General features: G+C 37.0%; 1 protein-coding gene across 1 annotated transcript; it reads right to left on the bottom strand.

The window, feature by feature from the left end:
* Positions 1-9,154: 9,154 nt before the first annotated feature.
* Positions 9,155-19,483, bottom strand: LOC127789171 (probable sugar phosphate/phosphate translocator At3g11320). The gene is made up of 4 exons (XM_052317981.1): positions 18,798-19,483; positions 11,422-11,525; positions 11,060-11,288; positions 9,155-9,793 (listed from the first exon to the last, which is right to left on the bottom strand). Exons 1-4 carry the CDS (start codon positions 19,239-19,241, stop codon positions 9,647-9,649), a joined length of 924 nt encoding a protein of 307 aa, XP_052173941.1. The 5' UTR covers positions 19,242-19,483; the 3' UTR covers positions 9,155-9,646.
* Positions 19,484-22,122: the final 2,639 nt, after the last annotated feature.

The following is a 22,122-nucleotide window of genomic DNA, read 5'->3' as shown; positions in this document are numbered from 1 at the left end:
ATGAGTAGTTGTTGGAGAACAATGCACTGAAAATGACACTGATGACGAATCATATGGCATTGTGGATAATGATCTTGTCATCAAGTTGCGATTATATAATCAATCATTTGACTTGAAGCGACACAGTTGTCTTGTGTGCTGATGTGTGAGATTTGATGATGCACCGAATCATCCAATTGCGAGGTGGGGCCATTCATTTTATGTGGTCTTGTATTGCTAGTGCATCAATGTAACATCCCGCATCGAGCGATAAGAAGGACCATAACAACTTACCCTGATGGGCCTACGAGAACTTCCCAGGGGGTCACCCATTCTTGAACTTCCCCAGTTCAAGCAGGCTTAATCCCAGAATTCTTTGCCTACATGTAGCTCAAAAGGTATCCAGCTGGTGTTGTTTCATTCCTTACTTATCCTCGATATATTCTACCCTAAGAGCCCAGAGAAGGGTAAAATATATCGAGGATAAGTAAGGAAGGAAACAACACTAGTTGGATACCTTTTGGGCTAAATGTAGGCAAGGAACTTCGGGGTTAAGCGTGCTTAAGCTGGGGAAGTTCAAGGATGGGTGACCCCTTGGGAAGTTGGCGTAGGCCAATTAGGGTAAGTTGTTCCGGTCCTTCCTATCGTTCGATGTGGGATGTTATAGGTGGTATCAGAGCTGACCTTTGGTGAAGGCGGTCCGATGAGAGTGGGGAATGGCACTGGGGCTCAAGGGCCTGTACAAGGAGCGACTTCTGGCAGGCTTCTAGGATGGCAGCATCCAAAGGGGAGAGGTGGGACCAGTTGTAAGGTCGCATGACAAGGACGTCATGTGCTTAAAGGGGGGGGAGAATATACTACCCTAAGAGCCCAGAGAATGGTAGAATATATCGAGGATAAGTAAGGAAGAAAACAAAATCAGCTGGATACCTTTTGGGCTGAATGTCAGCAAAGAACTCCGAGATTAAACGTGCTTGAGCTGGGGAAGTTCAAGAATGGGTGACTCCCTGAGAAGTTCGCGTAGGCCTATTAAGGTAAGTTGTTCCGGTCCTTCCTATCACTCGATGCGGGATGTTACAATAAAAGGCAGGTGCTTGTGGATAAGATCGATCACTCTCATTAAGTTGAGATGAACATCCTATATGGTCTACTATTAATATGACATGAAAGTCCTTAACTAAGGCAGTATGAATGATTAGGAAAATAGTTTCTTGATGTGTCATCTAATCACACTTATGAGATCGGACACATAGTTATCAAGTTTGTGAGCTGTCTGTAATACCCGGGAAATTCTTGAGGATATAAATGGTATTTTAAAAAGGGCATAAATGAATTTTTTGGAGAAATGAGGCTATAGGATACACTATCGCAGTTTTAAGTGACTGAATTGACCGAAAGGGGTACCTCGGACCCTAGATGATTAAGGAAAATATAGTGGTATTGATGAGTAATACGAGTTATGATTTTAGGTATCAAAAAAAGTTGGATCGGGAATAGTTTTCGGTACAGTAGTCTACCAGGTTGAGAAAATCGAATGATCGTAAGGGATGTAATACTCAAGATTTTTAGATTCACATAATTGAGGAAATAGAATATTTTAAGGGGTTGTGGACGTTTGAAAACAAAAGTTCAATTTTTGAGCTAGAGGCAAAATCGTAATTTTTGAGATTCAGGTAAAAGTGTAATTTACCTAAAAATAAGAGGTATTAGCGTAATTAATCCATTCTTCAGGAACTAAAATACAATTAATAATTATCCCGGTGACTATGTTGAAAAGGGTCGAAGTGCAATTACCCAAAAGTTTGGGCCAAAGTGTAATTCTTGAAACCCTTTTACTAGAGGCATTTGGGAGATTCAAGAAAAGTCTCATAATGACTTTAGAGATAAGGATGAAGTCTCATGATGATGTTAGAGATAAGATGAAACCTCATGATGACTTTAGAGATAAGATATGATTTGATTTGAATAAGATTTGATTCGGATAACAGTGATTGCATAAAATCTTAGAAGATTTGAAATGATTATAGAAAATCTTAGAAGATTTGGAATGATTGCAAAAAATCTTAGAAGATTTTGGAATGATTGGAAAAGATTTTGGAAGATTTGAAATGATTGCACAATATGTATTTCTTGGTGGCTAAGTTTTCAAACCCTATAAATAAGGGGTTCATGGCCAAGGGTTTCTCATTCGAAGTTGTGATAAATTCGTGCTAGACGAGAGTGCTTCGGGTTTAGTGGATAGAGGGTTTTTTAAGCATACGCGAGGTATCACACGCGCAAAGCACTTGGGCAACGCGTAAGGGCATGTAAGGAGGTGGTTTGGTCAAAATACTTGAGGAGTTGCACGAAAATCAAGGTTGGACACAAGATTCAAGGTGTTCTGAGTTTCGTTCGAGGTGAGTGTTCTACCGAAAAACTTGATTTTGACTTGTGAGTAGTTCTCCCCCAAGCTTGTTTACAATGAGTATTCTACCGAAAAACTTGGTTTTGACTTGTGAGTGGTTCTCCCCCAAAGCTTGTTTATTGTGAGTGCTTTACCTGGAAACTTGGTTTTAAGTTGTGAGTGGTTCTTTCCCAAAACTTGATTTACTGTGGGTGTTTTACCCTAACAACTTGGTGTTTATTCTATCTAAAAGTGTTGTGATTTCATGCAAAATGATTTTGTTGCATGCAAACGGTAACTGGTAAAGGTTGGTTTATGAGGGAGGTTCGTCCCTAAATGTTTTAAACTTGTGCATTGCATTTTATAAAATGTTATTTATATGATACATTGAATTGTGAAATGTGGCATTGTCTTGTGTTTTGTGTGTATGTATGGAATGTCAGCCTAAGATGTTGTCTGGATAGTGTAGCCATAATTCTCCAAGGGCGTGACGGAATAATAGGAGTATCTTGTACTGATGTGCATGCCGAGATAGCTGCCTTGGTTTCCATGCCGGGCCGTTTGGTCAGGGAAGTTGCACTAGGATGACTAGGTGGTCTATATTGTGTTGTTCATGTGGGATGTCAGCCTAGGATGTTGTTTGGATAGTGTAGCCATAATTCTCCAAGGGCGTGACAGAATAATAGGGGTATCTTGTGCTGGTGAGTATGTCGGGATAGCTACCTTGGTTTCCGTGCTAGCCCGTTTGGTCAGGAAAGTTGCACTAGGATGATTAGGTGGTCCATGTGAAAATTTGGAGTTGAGATTGTGTGGTGGTTCCTGGATGCTTAGAGTGGGAACGTAATCTCCGATGTAAATGTGGTGAGCCGGGTTCCTGCGTTGATATGACTCTCGTGGGCCGGGAGTTGGTAACGATTGTTCCCGAGATGTTAAAGAGATGCGTTGACTTGCCCCTCTCAAGCTAGAATCGCGTCGTGTCGATGTGTCGGTATGGTGGCATAGCTTCTAGAGAGATTGCTCTTTTCTCGTGGTAGGGTTAAGCACTGTGAGATTCTCTTGGGTTAGGGCTTGCTAGGTTGTGTTGGTTTATTTCATGTCTTGCATTCATTCATGAAAAATGTATTTTTGAACTTTCACTTAGATGATTCATCATCTAATATGGACTTTGTCCCTGAAATATTCAAACTTTCTAGGTGAAGGCAGCAGTGCGAATGGAAAGGGAATTGCCGAGGAGTGACGGCTATTAGTGGATAGTTTATTTTATGTCATTTTCCATTATGTTGTTAATTTTGATGATGTCATGTAAGCGTTGGTTCAACTTTATATTATGAATAAAAAGGGTTCGATTATGATTTATTGAGATTTCGATCTAGCTTCCGCATTTGTGATGATGTACCTGTTTTAGTTTATTGATGGTTCATAGTTGATATATCGAGAATGTGTAACGGGATCTTCGGGGAATGGTTTTGTGTTGAGTTTTTGTTGATTGAAAAAAATATCCCCGGAATCTTACGTTACCTAACGCTCTGGAGAAGTGGAGTGTTACATTGTCACTCCATGGTTCTTACCGAATTAAGATGTTAAGTGATAGAATGATTGTATTACACGATAATCATTTAGCTATAATAGGTTCACTTATGAATAGACTTCATTGCCTCTTAGATTGTTATGGGTTGTTGCTAGTCAATACTCAAGATCGTCAAAACATCTCGAGAAGATAGAGAGATTCTTGAGTTGGGTCGAATTGTTCTACTAGTATCAAAGGGGTTTGATGTTATCTGGTTGCTACTAGACAATAAATCTAAAAAGTCACATCGAAAAATGTAGTGTTTGAAACTAGATCTGCGTACCTGTTGTGTTCTCGATGCCATTAATTGTTAATGGTGGTCTTAATACATCATTAAGTGTTAATGATGGGGTTCATTTAGTGTTAACAGACTGGATATAACTAGTTGTTAGATCATGAAGCATGGAGGTCAAAACAGTTGACTTGTTTCGTGAAGTTGTTGATTGTTTTTCTAAAGAGTTGGAAAACAGTTGACCATTGTTAGGGAACTATCAACTATTTTATGTCATAAATCGCCTATGGAAGCTTCGGGAGAAATTGTTTCTTCCATGTAAGTGGCAGACACTTGACCATTTGTGGGGTATGCTTGGGGCCAATTCTTGGTCTTTTATTAGGCCTCTAAATTGGTTGATTAAAGGGAGAGGTTAGAAGGAGAAAAGGGTTTCTACATGGGTTATGTGATTCTCTTGGCTATCTTGTGCTTTGTTGCTTTTTATTTTCTCTTTCTTCTCGTTTCTTGTAAGCTTGATTTGACTCAAGGGTTGAGCCAGGGTTTTAAAAGACAAGGAGAACACGACCGGTGCTAGTAGCTTGGTATCCTATGTCTAGCACAGGAAGAGGACAAGAAGTTGGTTTTGGAATGATTGCTTGGTGTGGACAATCTAAACCCTCCACAACTTGAGGAAGATTTAGGCTTAATGTAGAAATAGTTTTTGCTCCCACTTAACATCAAGTCTTCAGATACACATTCATTTAATTATATGTGATATAATATTGCATGGCTCAAACATCCAAGTTACATATGGATCGTGTAGAATTCTATTGTGTTGCCTAGAAAAATACCCAAGAGGGGGGTAAATTGAGTTTTTCGAAAATTAATAATTTTAACTATTGTTGAAAACTCTTAAATTTGTGATCTTAATAAGTGGTTATTGCAAAGGAAATAATAATAGTAAAGTCAAACAACCACAAGGAACAAGAGAATTGTATAAAGGTTTGACTCTAAAGAGTCTAGTCCTCTCTCTCAATATTGAGTTTGAGGTTTCACTAGAGAGAATTAACACTAGTTTTTAATTGGAGGTAGAACTAGCATACAATCCCTTATCTAAGCAAGAATCACTAGCACATTAAGACCAAATACAATCTCCTCACACAATAAGTGAGTAAAAATAACAAACTTACAACCAGAGATAATTTTAAATAAGTCACAAATGATTGAGAATTCTACTAGCTAACATACTTTCAACACTTAAACTTTCTCACTCATATTTGAATGCTCTATCAATAGTTTGTTCTATCTCTTTATAGCTTCCATACTCACCATATATATATGTATCTTCAGAGAACTAGTTGTTACAAAAAGAAACAAAAAGCAATTTTGAAATTCAAAAGTTCTCTAGCTTTTCTAAGTTCCCATTGATACATTTCAGCATCTGTAGGTATCTTAGTATACAAACACACCAGAAAAATAATTTGCACTAAAGATCAATTTGATAAAGTTGAGGAGACAGCCTGATAACAAAATTAGCTATAAACTTTTTGAGACAAAAATGACATGAGAGTTAGAGACAATAACATCAGAATCTATAAAAGTAAAGTTAAAATATATTTTCTTCAAAAATAAATTTTAATTTTTGCATGAGAAAATCAGGATATGATTTTGAGGTATAAGGTGAAAAACAATATGAAAAATATACCCTTGAATGTGCAACAAAAAGAGATGTAGAAAGTACTGTACAATTAGAAATAACTGTTGAACTTCAATCGACCTAAAGGATTACTTCAATCAACCGAAGTTGCCCAGCAACCATTCGCATGACTTTGGTCGACGGGTAGGTCCGTCGATCTAAGATAAGAAGCCAACATTCTGATCAACTTCGGTCAACCTAAGATATGCATGTACAAATACAAATATTTTGCCTTACTTCAGTCGATTTAAGTTAAACTATCAGTCAACCTAAAATACATAGCCATGAAAAACACATATATCTCTTCATAAGAAGATGAAAAAATATATCTATATTATAAAAATATTTTTGTTATCATCAAAATCTTATTTACTTACCCTTGAGCTTAACACACTACTTATCTATGATGATAAAATTTTAAAATTACACACATGTCCATATGGCACTTCCAACAGGCTCATTATTTAAAACCTAGTAGCAAAGTGCAAAATGCATAAGAATGATCTAGGGACTTATTATTCAAAAAATTAAAGTGCAAAAGCGTGAGAACGGTACAAAAATCAAAATGCAAAAGCGTGAAAACAGTCCAAAAATAAAAAATGTAGAAGCGTGAGAATGGTTTAAAAAATCGAAGCGTGAAAGTGTGAGAACAGTTCAAAAATCGAAACACAAAAGCATGAGAACAGGCTAAAAATTGGAGCGTAAAAGCATGAGAACGGGTTAAAAATTGAAGCACAAAAGGGTGAGAATGGTCTAAAAATCGAAACGTAAAAGTGTGAGAACGGTCCAAAAACTGAAGCACAAAAGCGTGAGAACCGTCCAAAAATTGAATTGCAAAAGCGTGAAAATTGTTTAAAAACCAAAGTGCAAAAACATGACAATAGTTCAAAAATTAAAAACGTGAGAATTGATAGAATTATAGAAGGAAAATCTAGCATCAGAAGTGCAAGATGCATAACATGGGATTAAAAACTGAAAGCACAAAAGCACAAAGATGATCTAGAACAACCCAGAATAAAAAACGATAAATGTGTAAGAATAACCTAAAGTCAAAAGTACAAAATGCATGTGACCAGGTTAAAATAAAAAATTCAAAAGCATAAGAATGGTTTAGGGTACATCATCAACAAATAATTGGGGAGCAAGTATAATAGTTGTCTATCATTTACAAAGGACTATGGAGCAAGCATGATATCGCTCTTCTAAGAAAAGCTAAGCAAGAAATAAACACAAGCCTAGAATTGGAAGCGCACAAAGTGTGAGAATGGCATGGACAACTGAAACGGGAAAGCACAAGAAAAATTTGAGGCAAACCCGGCATCAAAAGTGTGAGAGTGCATGAACATGATCTGAGGACCATTGTCTAAAAGAAGTTAGAAGGACCAATGGGTTATAGAAATCAAAAACCTTCCAAAAGTATAACCTTTGATAGAGTGAAGTCATCTCGAAATGAGGGAGAACTTTATCTTGCGACATCCGAAGCAAAAAAAAAAAAAAAAAAGAAGCTTACTCAATTGGGCAATAATCCCACAAATGGGATTGCTGGATCAACATTATCTCTTAGAAAGTAATCAAGGTCAAGTTCTCATCAACTGGCATGGATCCTCAACATTTAAATTCACCAGTCATCTTGGCCACTTGACTTGAAGAGGAATAGAAAGTCCATGCGATAGAGGAAGCTAGTATTAAGGAAAAAACCCTCGAAAAAAATCTTCAAGAGAAGACAGGTCGACAATTACTCTTCTCACTAGGAAATTCAGGGGCAGAGTGTGAACCAATTGTCATGCCCACTAAAGAGCCCTAGTATGATAAAATAAGCTCATTGTACATTGGGTAAGCCCATCACGAGGCAAAATTAAGTGGGTGGAAAAAAAGGCTAAATGGCAAACAAAAAGTGAAGAGATAGAAGAAAAGCATAGCACAGGCCACAACATCGAGCACAATAGTGAGAAAGGCTGTGCAGCAGCAATGCAACTATGAAGCAAGCCATAAGGTAGCAGGCAAGCATGCAAGGCGCAACATGGTTGGTGGCAACGTGTGGGCGTGTCGTGCGACATCAAGAGACTCACCCCTACACACATGGAGAGACCCATTCGCGCACGTGGGTGATCAAGAGACTCACCTGCATGCGCACCAAGAGACTTACTCGTGTGCGCACCCAAAAACCCATTAATGTGCTCGCGAGTGATAGAGAGACCTATCCGCACGCACGCAAGTGACCGAGAGACTCACCCATGTGGCATTGAGAGACGTTCACCCGCTCGCGACATCAGGATACCCCTACCCACACGCAGGTTGAGAGGCCCTTGTGCGCACAACCATGTGGGTCGAGTGCCCTGTAGCCATTCCATGAGCACCAAGTGCATCGCACCCATGTCGCATGCACAGAGTGCCTTGCAATTGTGTCATGCGAGACCTGATCCATGGGAAAGACATGCAAAAGGCCTACCTAGCCGAGAGCCATGGTTGAATCAATCAAAATCGCCTCTGGGATGCTAGCCTAAAAGGGTGGGTCCCTTACCACCTGTCAATCTCCTCCTTCTCTATAAATAGGAGAGTCATCCTCCTTGTTTAGTTATGTCCATTACACTACTGAAATTCAAATTCCTCTTCAAGCATGATACTGACTTAAGTATCGGAGGGTTCACAGGTGAACTTGCTTCTTTCTCAACAGGTTTCTCGTTACTAAAGAAGTCTCTCGGTCATCAAGTCTCTCGTCACTAAAGAGGTTACTCGATCATCAAGTATCCTGTTACAGTCATCAAGTCACTCAGTCATTAGGTCTCCCGTCATTAAGAGACTTTCTCGTCACCAAGTCTCTTGTCACAAGACTCATCACTAGGTTAGGTGACAGAGGGTTACTTGCCACCTCCTCAAGACACACTCTTGCACTTAAAACTTAGTATTTTATCTTGAGAACAACACAATTAATAAGTTACAGTCACTTTGTCCTTTCAATATTTTAAAAAGATATTTAATATATTTATAATATGACATTAATGTATTGAAATTACAATCTAATAATGTACTTGTTATGTAATCATACTGTGAATGTCTGACACCTCCTAAATATAAACTCTATTTTATATTTATTAAAAATCACGAACTATTATAATCTAGTCAAAAAGAAAAACCTAGCAAACAAAAAAAAGCCACCAACTATTATGTATTAATGATCTAAATAAATGACAACATATTATTAAATTGTAAAATTCCATCAACACAATAACCTAGTATTACAGTTACATTGACTATTCTCTCCCAAATCACAACATAGAGAGAGAGAGAGAGAGAGAGAGAGAGAGAGAGAGAGAGAAGTATAGAAATAAGGCGAAGGCGTTTCTTCTTGTATACATGTTGAATCAATGGCAGTCATTGTACAGAGTTTTCACAAAGACTGTAATATAAATCTTTAGTTATCAAGACATCATAGTACAGTTGTTTCTACAAGAGTATAATTATAACTCTAATGATAAAGCAATGGTTGAATTGGAATGTCTTCTATGATTTGATCAAAAAAGGATAAATAAGAAGAAAAATAACAAGAACAAGAAGACCGACAAGGCTTGTGTTCAAATTTACACCAAAAGAATGACTAAATATGGCTGCCCCACAAGAAGAAAGGCCGGCTAATAAAGCTCTTCCTTTGGTAATTATCCACTCGAGAGCGCTGGGCCACTGGTTTTTGGTTCCAAAGAAATGAATATAGGCAACTGCATAATGATCTAGCCCAAGCAGAATTACAACTGGCTCCGTAACGGTCTGCCGGCATTTTGACTAGAGAAAGAATACAGTAGAAGAAAAGCAGTCTCATCTGCTCCTCTTCTTGGCCTCGCTGTATAGAATGACTCCAATGACGGTAAGTATGTACCCTAGTATCCCTGTTACTGAGACAGGATTCCTAAATATTAGAATGGAAACAACCACAGCAACAGCACCTTTCGCATTCCCTAGGACCTGGAAAAAATGGAAAATTCATTCTCAAAGTGGACAAGTTTCGAGAAGAAAGTTAACAGGTAAATGTCAGCAAGGATATACGTTATTGGGAAACAAGAAAGAGCATCAAGATCAGACCATCTGCATGAGTTTTCATGTTGAGTGTATGTCTTCAGTAGCATATCATCATAAAAGCATAACTCAACAAGAAATCTAGCGTGCAGTTTGAATTGCCACTATGGAAGTTGCTTCCGGTTAGTTCCTGTTCCATTTGATCTCGAAATTCTCTAATTCATCTACACTTCTCAAGATGCAACTTTCCATAATATTACTCTCATTTTCTTTCTAAATAAAATCTAAAAGCCATTAACAATAACCCGGAGGATTTAAGAATCTAGGACATCCTTTAGAGCAATTAGCCATGGCACTCACTATACAATATTATCTGGGGTTTCACTATTATCAGAATAGAAAGTGCATCCATGACTATTAAATCCCTATCAAAATATTTCCACTTATGTTCCCATGCCATAACATGAATTAAAAAACACCCGTTTTAATTAATAATCGGTGGCTGCTATATGCAGATCTAACAAAATATCTCAAGTACAATTGTTAACCAAAAAACCATATCAATTAGTATCTATATCCTCTAAAACCTTGTCATTCACTAAACAAAACTTCAAGCAGATTAATATTAGTACCTTCTATGCATCATTAACAAACACATCTAAGAATTTAACATACCAGAAAAACAAGCATACCAGAAAAACAAGTGGACTTAACAGTAATTTGACATTCGTGATCTCAGTTATTTAAGGTAAGACTAGGAAAGTAACACATCAAACAGGGTTAGTGCAAATATATATGCATCGCCAAGAAAGCACTCTTGATGCACATTTAATAATAAGTTTGACAACCACAATCTGGTCAAGGATTGAAAAGTTGGTGTTGGACGTGCATTTGAACAATTACTCCCCAATAGCCTGGGAAATACGGCATAGTAGCTGTTCATTTCAAAAGTTAAAAAGGAACCAAAGGAAGTCCCTCATGCAATTATCCCTGATCCCAGAGGAAAGAAGTATTCTCCTCTTTGAACATATATTTCTTTTTTCTTTTTCTAAGTAAAACTTCTTTGTATATATATTTCCAATGATAAAAAAAGAGATCCCATTTTTTTTATACACATAACTAAAATGAGTGCATGTTCTGTTATGTTTAGTAAATATCACCACCAAACTAAAACTGGACAGAAGCTATGCTCCTGCAAAAAATAAAAAGGCGTACCTGGAGTGTCAAAGCGCTGGTATGTTTGGTCACCAAGAAATTGGTCAAGTTCACAAAATATGCCAATGCAGAATTGAAGAGTAGGTACCATATTATTTTGCTATCATCCCGGGCAAGCGCTATTGTGATCCCAACCACATTTTCTTCCATTAACAGTGTTGCAGGAAGTAAGAATAGAACAGCTACTGGTGCCATATACAGCAAAAGGTTCATAGAATTCAGTTTTTCCCTGGAAGATCGAAATAATGAATAGCCAGATCATTGGTAAAGTAGGTCGATGAATTTTGTACCAAGACTAATGACCCAAAATATCTCTACAATCTTGCTATGGTAAAAAATATTATATACAAGTATTTAATTACCCTTCTGAAGAAAGCAAAATTCCTTGAAGCACCGACTTTAATGCCCTTGCAGCAGTAGCACCAATGCACATTATAAACCCAAATAGATGGAAACTTGGTTCACCCTGCAGCAATGTAACAAAGTGATTAGAGACTTTATCACCATTTCCTCTCAAAACATTAACTGAGCGGGTTAACGACCACTATTGAGATTTATCAATATCATCCCTAAAAAAGGGAAAGGAAAACAGGAAACAAAGAATTCAATTCAAATTGCTATGTCCTATTTCTCATCAGCTTACGCAACATGAAGCAATCACTAATATGGAAAAAAAAAGAAGACAACCATCCTATAACTATTTGCCATTCTATAGATGTAAAATGAAGTGAAGCAAGCTATGAAAAATGGTAAAGCAGTTGATTGGATAATATCTCAATAAAAGTGAAGAAATGCATGGGAAAAGAAGGAATTTAGTGGTTAATGAGATTATTTAGCGTGATCCTTTAATGGAAAAGGATGTTGGACAATTGAAGAAAGAACACTCTAGTTCCCATTTATAAGAATATAGGAGGTGTTCAAAGTTATGAAAACCATAGAACGGATCAAGCTAATGAGCTATATTATGAAACTTCAAGTTGGGTGATTGAAAAAATATTAAGAAAAGAAATTACAATTTTTAGAAACCAATTTGGTTTCATGCCTAGTAGATCTTCAATGGAAGTTATCTACTTAGTGAGGCACCTATCAGAAAGCTCTAGACATAAACAAAAAGATTCGCATGTGGTGTTTATAAACTTGGAAAGGGTTTATTACAGAGTTCCCAAAGAAGTCTTATAGAGAGGTTTAGAGAAGAAAAGGTTTGAATTGCCTATATATAGGTTATTAAAGGTATATATCGTCTGAAAGAAAAAGATATATATCAACAAACAGAAATATGTGTTAGCACTTATATAAGCATTGCGCCCTTACCTCTTTGTTCTTATGATGAATGAACTCACAGCACATATCCAATAAGAGGTGCCTTGATGTATGTTATTATACTGATCATATTTTCTTAGTGGATAAGACAAAATAAGGTATGACCTGAATTATAGACGGACACCTTAAAATTCAAATTAAGCAGGTTGAAAGCAGAATATATGAAATGTAAGTTTAGTTGATCAAAATATTTTTGAAAAAGGTCAATTTATTTCCCTCTCTCTCTCTCTCTGCTGATCTAGGAGAGGCAGCCACAAAAAGAAATTGCCATCAGAAGAAATAGGAGTAACAAAGGTGAGCCTTTGTTGCCTTCCATCTCCATAATGAAGTATAATTTATGCATCCTTTTGTAAAGCCCCCATAAAAATTTGTGGTGCCCCATTAAAAGTAATCAGTGTCATGATTTATTTAAGGATGGTCAATGAAATTCATGTAGTTGTAATTACAAGCTAGATAAAAAATTAGAGGCAAGAGAAAACAGTTTGATCATAATAAGGGGTTATGTTGGAATATAAATGAGGAAGAGAGTTATAAAAAATAAAAACTTCATTAATAGGATATTGATGGAGAAGAAATTACAAGCCTTCAAGAATATTATTTTCCTAGTGGGCTGAGAAGAAGCACTAGTGTTTGGGAGAGAATCCTTCTAGTTTTGGGAGTAAAGAGACTTAGTGGTAGGCTGATTGGTGTTCTTGGTTTTTGCATGCTCCAATTGTAAGGACTCCCACCTATTTTGGTGTTCTATTTATTGATGTTCTTGGTTTGCAGCACTGACATTGCTGATGCTTCTCCTTCACCGCCACCGATTTGTGGCTGAGGTATTCCTCCTTATGCTTCTAGATCATTATTCATAACATGTGCAATCTGATGTTTCTATATGAGATCTTCGAGATGTACATCATGGTCTTCAATACCTAGAGTTGCTATGATGATTCTAGATGTACAGAGCCTTCTAGAAAAGTATGCATCAGAACTTATTGCTCCTCCTTGATGCAAAATTATGATACTCCAAGCTTGTACCATAGTTCTTTGAACTTATCTCTTGATAGTGCCTTTGTGAATATGTCCGTGATCCACTCTTCTGTCTTGCAATAATGGAGCTCAATCTCTTTGGTCTCTATTGTTTCTCGTATCATGTGATACTTGATGCCAATGTGCTTTATTTTGCTGTGAAGGACTGGGATTTTTAGCTATAGCAATTGCTGACTTCTTGTCACATAATATCTCTGTTGGCTCTTCATTTTGTTTGCCCGAGTCTTCTAGAATGCTTGTAGCCATATAGCTTGACTCGCAGAATTTGTTACAGCTTTGTATTTGGTTTCTGCTTATGATTGTGCCTGGTTTCTTTGAAGCTGATAAGAAGCTAGACCCCAGCATGAATCATGCCCTAAGGTGTTTTTCATATCACCTACAGAAACAGCCCAACATTGTTTGCATACCCAATTAGTTTTGAGTTGGTTTTGGATCTACCCCAAACCTCTAAGTCCTTCATTCCTTGTAAGTATCTTAGAATTCTCTTGGTTGCTCCAAAGTGTACCTGACTTGGGTTTTCCAGGAATCTTGATAAGATACTCATTGCATACATGACATCCAGCCTTAGCTGTGAGATATAAACATACTTCCTATTAAACTTCTATAGAGCGAAGCATCTACTCTTTTAGATCCATCACCTTTCTTCAACTTCTCATTCATAAGTGGAGTAGCAACTATCTTGCATCCTTGCATTTTGAACTTCTTCAAGACCTTATGTGTGCTTATTCTAAGGGATGAAGATCCTGTCTTTTTCTTGATTCACTTCTACATGGAGGAAGTAATGCATCAGACCAAGGTTGCTCATGTCGAATGTCATCACCATATCTGCCTTAAAATCTTCTATCATCTTCTCATTGTTTCCTGTATAGATTAAATCATCTACATATAGAAAGACAATGAGAGTGTCCTCACCTTGAGTCTTGAAGTATAAAATTGGCTCACTTTTGCTCCCCTGAATCCTTGACAGGTGAAGTCGTCAATTCTTCACTCAAAGAAATTTGTGTTCCTCTCCTTTGACAACAAACCCTTGTGGTTGTTTCACATAAATCTTCTTCAAGTAGTCCATTTAAGAATGCTAACTTGACATCTAGTTAGTAGATGCTCCATTTCTTTTGAGCAGCTAGGCTGATTGATGCTCTTATTGTGTCTAGGAAAGAAACAGGGGCAAATGTTTCATTCTAGTCAATCCCTAGTTGCTGTGAATAGCCCTTTGCCATAAGCCTTGCCTTGTGCTTCTATATTGAACCATTGGGGTTAAGCTTTTGTCACGACCCCAAGGGTAGATTAGTAAATATAGTAGTCGTTAGCTTACGAATGCATTACACAGTACAGTAATTGTAATTTTCTTTCCCTTTTCTGTTATAGATGTTTGTCCTTAGCTATAGGCAGTTATGCTTATAGTTGTACTGCACATGGATGCATGTGGAAGGCTGTTAGGCTATATATAAGCCACAGCTAGAGGATGGGAAGGCATGTTTTGAATTGATGAATGAATTCTCTCATTTCCCTCTCTTGAATTCTCTCTCAATCTCCCTCCCGTTTCCCTCTGCTCTTTCTCTAATCTCTCCCTTTCTCTATTCCAATCTGCAACTCTCCCTCATTTCTATCTATTATCTCCCCCTATTTCTGTCCAATTCCCCCTCCAATCATTCTGTTCTTGGTCCTAATCCCCTTGGATTCTTCCAATTTCCAATCCAAACCTTAGGCTAAACCCTAGGTACATGACAGCTTTGTCTTGCAAACCCATTTCACTCCAATGATTTCTTCGCCTTCTGGACAACTCACCAGCTCCCATGTGTTGTTCTGAAATAATTTTGATATCTTCTTTCGTAACTTCTACTCATACTTACCTGAGGGGGGACTTTTACCCATACTTCTTCTGGCTCAAATATAGCAAAATTGCATATTTCATATATCACAGCTAAGGATCTCGTCCTTCTGGATGTAGATTCTGGAAAAGAGCCTTCTTGCTGTGATGTTGGAGTAGTACCAATAGGAGTCCCTAATCTTTCACCTTCTAGAGTTGTATTGTTTTCTTGAGGAGGTTGTATAGGCATAGTGATATTCCTTTTCCCAACCTTCTCTTCTTACCAGTTCCAGACAGGAGCTTCATCAAACTCTACATCTCAACCGATTACAAGTTCTATGTCTTTAGGTTGTAAACCCAATAACCTTTTGATTGCATACTATATCCCAAGAAGATGCATCTTTCAGTTTGTCTTGTAGTTTGTGCCTCTTTATCTCAGGCACATGAGTATAGCATATACACCAAAGACTTTGAGATGTTTAGCTGAGGGCTTCTATCCACTCATGCTTCTAATGGAGTTTTGTCTTGAATTGGCTTTGTCAGACACCTATTTAGCAGGTAGACTACAACATGGACTGTCTAGGCCCAGAATGTGTTTGGAAACCCTTTTTCCTTCATCATTGATCCTGCCATCTCCATGACCATGCAGTTCTTCCTTTTTGATACCCCATTTTGTTGTGATGTGTAGCTGACTGTTAATTGAGGCTCAACACCTTAATTTTTACAGAATTTATCGGACTCGTGAGAGTTATACTCTTTATCACGATCACTTCAGATTACCTTAATATGGCATCCACTTTGTTTCTCACCTTGGCTCTTAAAACTTTTTGAATATTCCAAATACTTTCGATTTTTCATGAATAAAATATACCCATGTCATTCTAGAGCAATCATCAATGAAGAGAATGAAGTACCTATTGTCGTAGAGAAATAGCATCCACATTACATTGCAAATATATGTGTGTATTAGGCTATTAGAGCCAATGGCTCTTTAGCTCTCCATTCCTTTCCTAAAGGAGACGATAGTTGATGTTGTTTTCCAAGGAGGCAGCCTTCATATACCTCTTCCTTGTCCATTTAGCAATGGAAGGCCTTTCATCATATTCTTCTGATATAAGATCTTTAGTGCATTGAGATTGAGTACCCAAATCTCAAAGCCATAGCCATGGATCATTAATTTTCACCCCCATGACTCATGTTGTGGCATACTTCCACGGTATAGGAAAATTCTGCTTCCATTCATCTTCACTCCATTTCTCCAATCATATATTGTGAAAAAATCTCCTTTATAATAGAGAGCATATCGATTTTGCATCATCTGCCCAATACTTTTTCTTTTATACTAGGTACAAGCAAGATTTCTCCGATGAATCGGAAACCTTTCTTTGTCTCAACAGCAATAGTGCATTTTTCCTATTGTATCCACAACTACTCCATTGCACATTTGGACTTTTGATCTCAAAGATTTATATATTTTTGTAGAATATTGTCTCGTCCCCCAGTCATGTGATTACTGCAGTTGTGGTCCAAATACCACTTGACCATCTTTTCTTCTTTGGCAGCTTGGCTGGCATAGAATAGATGTTTCTCTTTCTCTAATTCTTCAATATGTTTGGTTTGATCATTTTTGCTGCGACAGTTCTTTTTGAAATACCTAATTTTTTTACAATGTTGACATTTTTCCTTCCCACAATGTCAGTAATCCTTCTTCAAGTGGCTATTCCTTTTGCAAATGCCACATGGAGGAACGTTACCCTCCTTTTCCCATTTGAGTATTTTTGTTATTTTCTTTATTTCCGGAGTTTTCTCCTCTAAAATCATTTATTCTCCTTAAACCATGTTTGAAATTTTTGACCTTATTCTCAGCTTAGATTGTAAGGCATTTTCTACCATATCACTATCTCCTACTCAATCTTTGCTCATATGCTTCTAGAGAGCCCATAAATTATGTCACTACTCGAGTTGACAGATCTTTTGTTTGTTCAATTGTGATGGCAATTGAATCAAAATTTTGGGGAACTTTGTACAATGTCCCATAAAAAGTCTTGGAAGTGAAAAATGCCTTCGTTTTTATGCTCCAAAAATCATAATTTTTCCCTGAGAAAAGTGTGACAGTGATAGAAGATGATTTAATGGGTTCTACCATGACAAAGGAGTTTTTGGAATAATATGGAAAGATAGGGAATAATATGGAAAGATAGAATGGGACTCTAGTAATATGTGGCTGATGGACTGACACCCAATTTATGACCAAAGGAGGCTTTGATACCACTTGTTGGAATATCAATGAGGAAGAGAGTTATAAAAAAATATATTTTATTAATAGGAGACTAAAAAAAAAAGAAATTACAAGACTTTAAGAATATTTTTTTCCTAGTGGGCTGAGAAGGAGTTCTGGCGTTTGGGAGAGAATCTTTCTAGTGATGGAGGGAGGCAATTAGTGATAAGCTGATTGGGTTTCTTCATCTCCAATTTCAAGGAACCCCCACTTATTTATAGTTGATAGAAGCCGGTTTGCAACACCAACATTACAGATCCTGCTCATTCACCGCTATTGATTTTTGGCTAGGTTTATCCGCTTTATGCCTCTAGATCATTATCCCTCATGTGCAATCTGATGTTTCTAGATGAAATCCTCTAGATATACATTACAGTCTTCAATAGTTACAGAGGAGTTGTGATTATTCTAGCTATTAGGGCCTTCTAGAAAAGTGTGTCACAACTTATCAGGTTACCATCTACATTATGGTCAAGTAGGGTCTTATCTAACTATGTTGATTTAACTACGAAGCACGGGCAGTTCTGAGTATGAACCATACCTATGTTTGATGCATCTCACATATCAATATATCAAAGGGACTCCTATATGGACAAGTGCCCAAGAACTATTGTATAGATGCATTATTTGTAGACAGTTTTGCTTCCAGACGTATCCATGATAGATTTTATTTAGATATATATGCATATTTTTCCTAAACTTGGATTCCGTCCCTTCTTTTTCCATCAAAGATAAACCAAAACAACAGAGCATCTCTAAGCAGAACGTCACAAAAATTCTCATAACAATAGAGATTAAGCAAATTACAAATTTTGGAAGGATAAAATGCATAAGATTCAAGAATTTTTGCTTGATATTTTGATCAGTAAACATAAATAGAAAGATAATTTCTGCACTTAGAAAGACAAAATTGGAAAGGAGTAGGTCCTCGTCATTTACTAATTCTGTTATTTAAGTAATTGAAATAAGTTGGACCTTTTCAAGCAATGTAAAGAAGGGAAAATAGAAAATTTCTCTATTTTTTCCTTCAGTGACCCTTCAATTTTATCTTCTTTATTTCTTTTCCTTCACCATTTTCTCGGAAAACCATTTCATTTCATTTCTTCTATTTTTATTCGCAAAAGAAACAAATTCTCCATAATGTTTTCCAACTTCCCCCTTCTTTACCGTTTCCCTTTCACGAATTTCAAATTAATTTGCTCATTCACAAGTACACTCCAGCCATCAATCAATCCAATTCCGGGTACTCTAAGATCGAAAACTCAATTCACAGAAACAATAAAGAAAACGGAAAAATTTACCCCACTGGCAATGATAACCCCAGTAACGACAGGAATGAGAGTCACATACGTGAGCCAGGCCTCCCTCTTCACCGTCATAAAAAACGCAAACACCGCCGTGAAGAATGGCGTGGTGGCCCCCACGGCCTGGTTGAACGATACCGGAAGGTACCGGAGCGACACGTTCCCGCTCACGACGGAACCGCAGAACACGAGGCTCAGAGTCGCGATCTTGCTGAACTGAACCCGCGACCTGACCGGCTGCAAGGGCACGAGCTTCATCCAGGCAATGGCGACGTAGCTGAGCAGCGAGCAAGCCGTCATGTGGCACATGGTGAGGAAGATCGGGTACTTGAAGCCGTAGTTGCTGAGCAAGTACTTGTTGAGCAGCAGGACGCCGATGTTGGAGGCGTACCAGGCCGAAACGAGGCCGATCGTGAACCACCGGCCGGAGCCGCCCTTCATCGGAGATCTGGAGAGACGAACGGAGATTTCCGGTGAATTCCAAGCGTCAATCCGTCCAAGGCTTTAAGGCGCCACAGGTAAAGTGCTCGTTTTCAGACTTTATCGACGTAACGGTAAAGGAAAAGAGAGAGAGAGAGAGAGAGGGTGGGGGAGAAATTCCTGTTTGAGCGATGGTGGGAAAGTACCGGCCGTGTGAGAGCATCCGGGTGTTTCACGCATGGCTACCCCCCGTGGCTGTACGGCCCACTTGGAATTATATAAAATATTCAATATATATATATATCACTGTCGACTAAGACTCAAATCTTTAACACAATACAGATAATCGCTACAAAGTATATATAATAATAATAATAATAATAATAATATTGAAAGCTTCGCTTGTACAAGTCTTACTTACTACTAGTTCCCATTCTAGATCCGATCCGGAATTTATGAATTTACATCATTACCCATACCCACCCCAGTGGGTCCCACTTGGGTAGGCTACTATTGACCGCTGATTTGGCCGGACGTATTCTTCCGCGTTGATGTCGGCGGCGCGCGGCGGAACTATCCGCCGGCGCTGCGTTGTTTCTCGACAACGTACGCGGTGTAATTTTTAAAAATCTTTTGGGTTTAAATAAGAATAAATAATGAGCTCGAAAGCCAATAAAATGAGGAAACAAATTATTTTAAATCAAAAAAAAAAACTGTCGGCGGCGGATGAAAGGCTGCCACGTGGCGAGCATCGGAATGGATCCGTTCATTTTCGGAGATCAAGTCATTGATGCCCGCAGGGACCACCTTCAATAATTAAGCTAAAGTTTTGGCCTCCATAAATACATATATATATATGTATAGTATTATTTTGTTCATTCAGTGCAACGCTGTCAACCTTTCATTTTCGGCAGATTAATTCCATATCTCCACAAGTGGTTGAGAGTTTAAACAACTAAACATTAAGATTTGACCTTTTGGATGGAGGCTTATAACCTTTTATCATCAAAGTTAAAAGTTAAATGTTGATTTATTTAAAAAAATTGTGATTTTGTATCCCAATAATAGAATTTAACCATATTTTATGACGTCGTCAAAAAAATTCTAACAAGTGATTTTAATCATAAATTATGAACAAAAAAAATACACTTTTAAACAATCAGTGTGTTTACTTTTAAGAAATTTCGTCGGGTTCTCGTGTTTTGAAATTTTTACTTTTATATAATAAAAAAAATTAATTTTTTTTAAAAATGACATCATATATTTTATATGATTTGTGGTCTAATAATTGTACTCAATTATAATACAGACTTAATAAGTGATGGCTACAAATTTTGTTAGGTAAATTGACTAAAGACTTACTATAGTTTAACCTATTATGGGCTCCTCCTACCCTCCATGATTAAAATATTTTTGGAAGTTTTTTTAGTTTTACATTTTTGTTTACACAGACACCCCCATCTATTATACATTACAATGTTAATTAAATCAAAAGTCAAGTTAAATTTAATCATAAATAAATAAATAAAAACATTGCCAATGGTTACATGGGATCTATCTAGATGGGTTTTTTTTTGTTATTTTTATTTTCGGTCTAATTTAATTTAATTTAATTTTAGTTCAATTAATGCAATAGATGGGTGTTCATCTAAGAAAAATAAATTATAAAAATGACTCAAATCACATAATAATAATAATAATAATAATGATGATGATGTAAGGATGATTTAGTCAATTTTGATTGATGAAAATGAATAAATAAAAGGGAAATAGAAGGGGCTGCATGGTTCTTGAGATCAGGCAAGAAGGCACTTGAACAAATTTGAATAGTCAATGAATGGGGTGGACCATTCAGCTTTCAGATCAGACACAATTGGTCAGACAGTTTTAGGCATATCTCAACTGGGTATGGGTATGGGTATGGGTTGACCAAGTTCAACCTCCAATCACCAATTTCTTGGCTGGTGATACCTAATTTTGGTGCATCTACGTAGGCCATGTTTTTTTCTTTCTTCTCTCTTTTTTTTTTTTTTTTTTTTTTGGGGGGGGGGGGGGGGGGGGGGAGGTGGTGTAGGTTTGTCAAAAATAACTACGAATTTTGAATGAAATTTTATGCTTATTTTTGTTCATAGAGGATGTTGTCAATATATTAAGAAGGGTACTGATTTTTGGCCCCTTTTTCAGCTGGTAAATTGCACAAAATGCCTAATCTCTCTTGGCTTTATTTTGAGTAATTATGGTGATTGATAAAATTAAAATTATGATAAGCTAGATATTATATCTAATTAATTGATTAATTGGCCCAAATAAAGAGAACTGAAGGCTAAATAGTCACTAAATTTTGTATTAAGGTACAAAAAAAAGATCAATGAACTTTAGTTTGTAGTTAAAAAGTTACTGAATTTCAATTTAGTATACAATTTTGTAACTACCGTCAATTGCTGTTAAAAACATCTAACGAAATACTAATGTTTTTGTACTTTAGGATAAAATTTAGTTACCATTTTATACTTTTGTGTAAAATTTAATGACTATTTATGCTATCCACCTTATTAGCCACGTCATCATATCACTAGTTTCTTTTAACAACAATTAATAATAGTTTTGAATTGTACAATAAATTAAAGTTCAATAATTTTTTTATATCTTAATATAAAATTTAATAATCATTTATACTATTTAACCGATAATTGAATGTAATTATCCAAACAAAACAACTATTGAGTGTTTTTCTTCTAAATCCTATTCACTTCCTTCTCCAATGCTCCTATCCAACAACAGGGTTTAAGAGCCCGTGCGGCCGAGCGTTGAAGGGCCAAAAAGAATGTGTTATTTCTTTAATCAAAATGCTTCTAAGATTTTTTTTTTTTTCTATTTTTGAGACATTTGGCGAAAAAAAAGT

The sequence above is a fragment of the Diospyros lotus genome, chromosome 13 (genome assembly GCF_014633365.1).
Source record: "Diospyros lotus cultivar Yz01 chromosome 13, ASM1463336v1, whole genome shotgun sequence".
Classification (NCBI taxonomy): domain Eukaryota; kingdom Viridiplantae; phylum Streptophyta; class Magnoliopsida; order Ericales; family Ebenaceae; genus Diospyros; species Diospyros lotus.
This window is presented reverse-complemented; position numbering and strand designations above follow the sequence as displayed.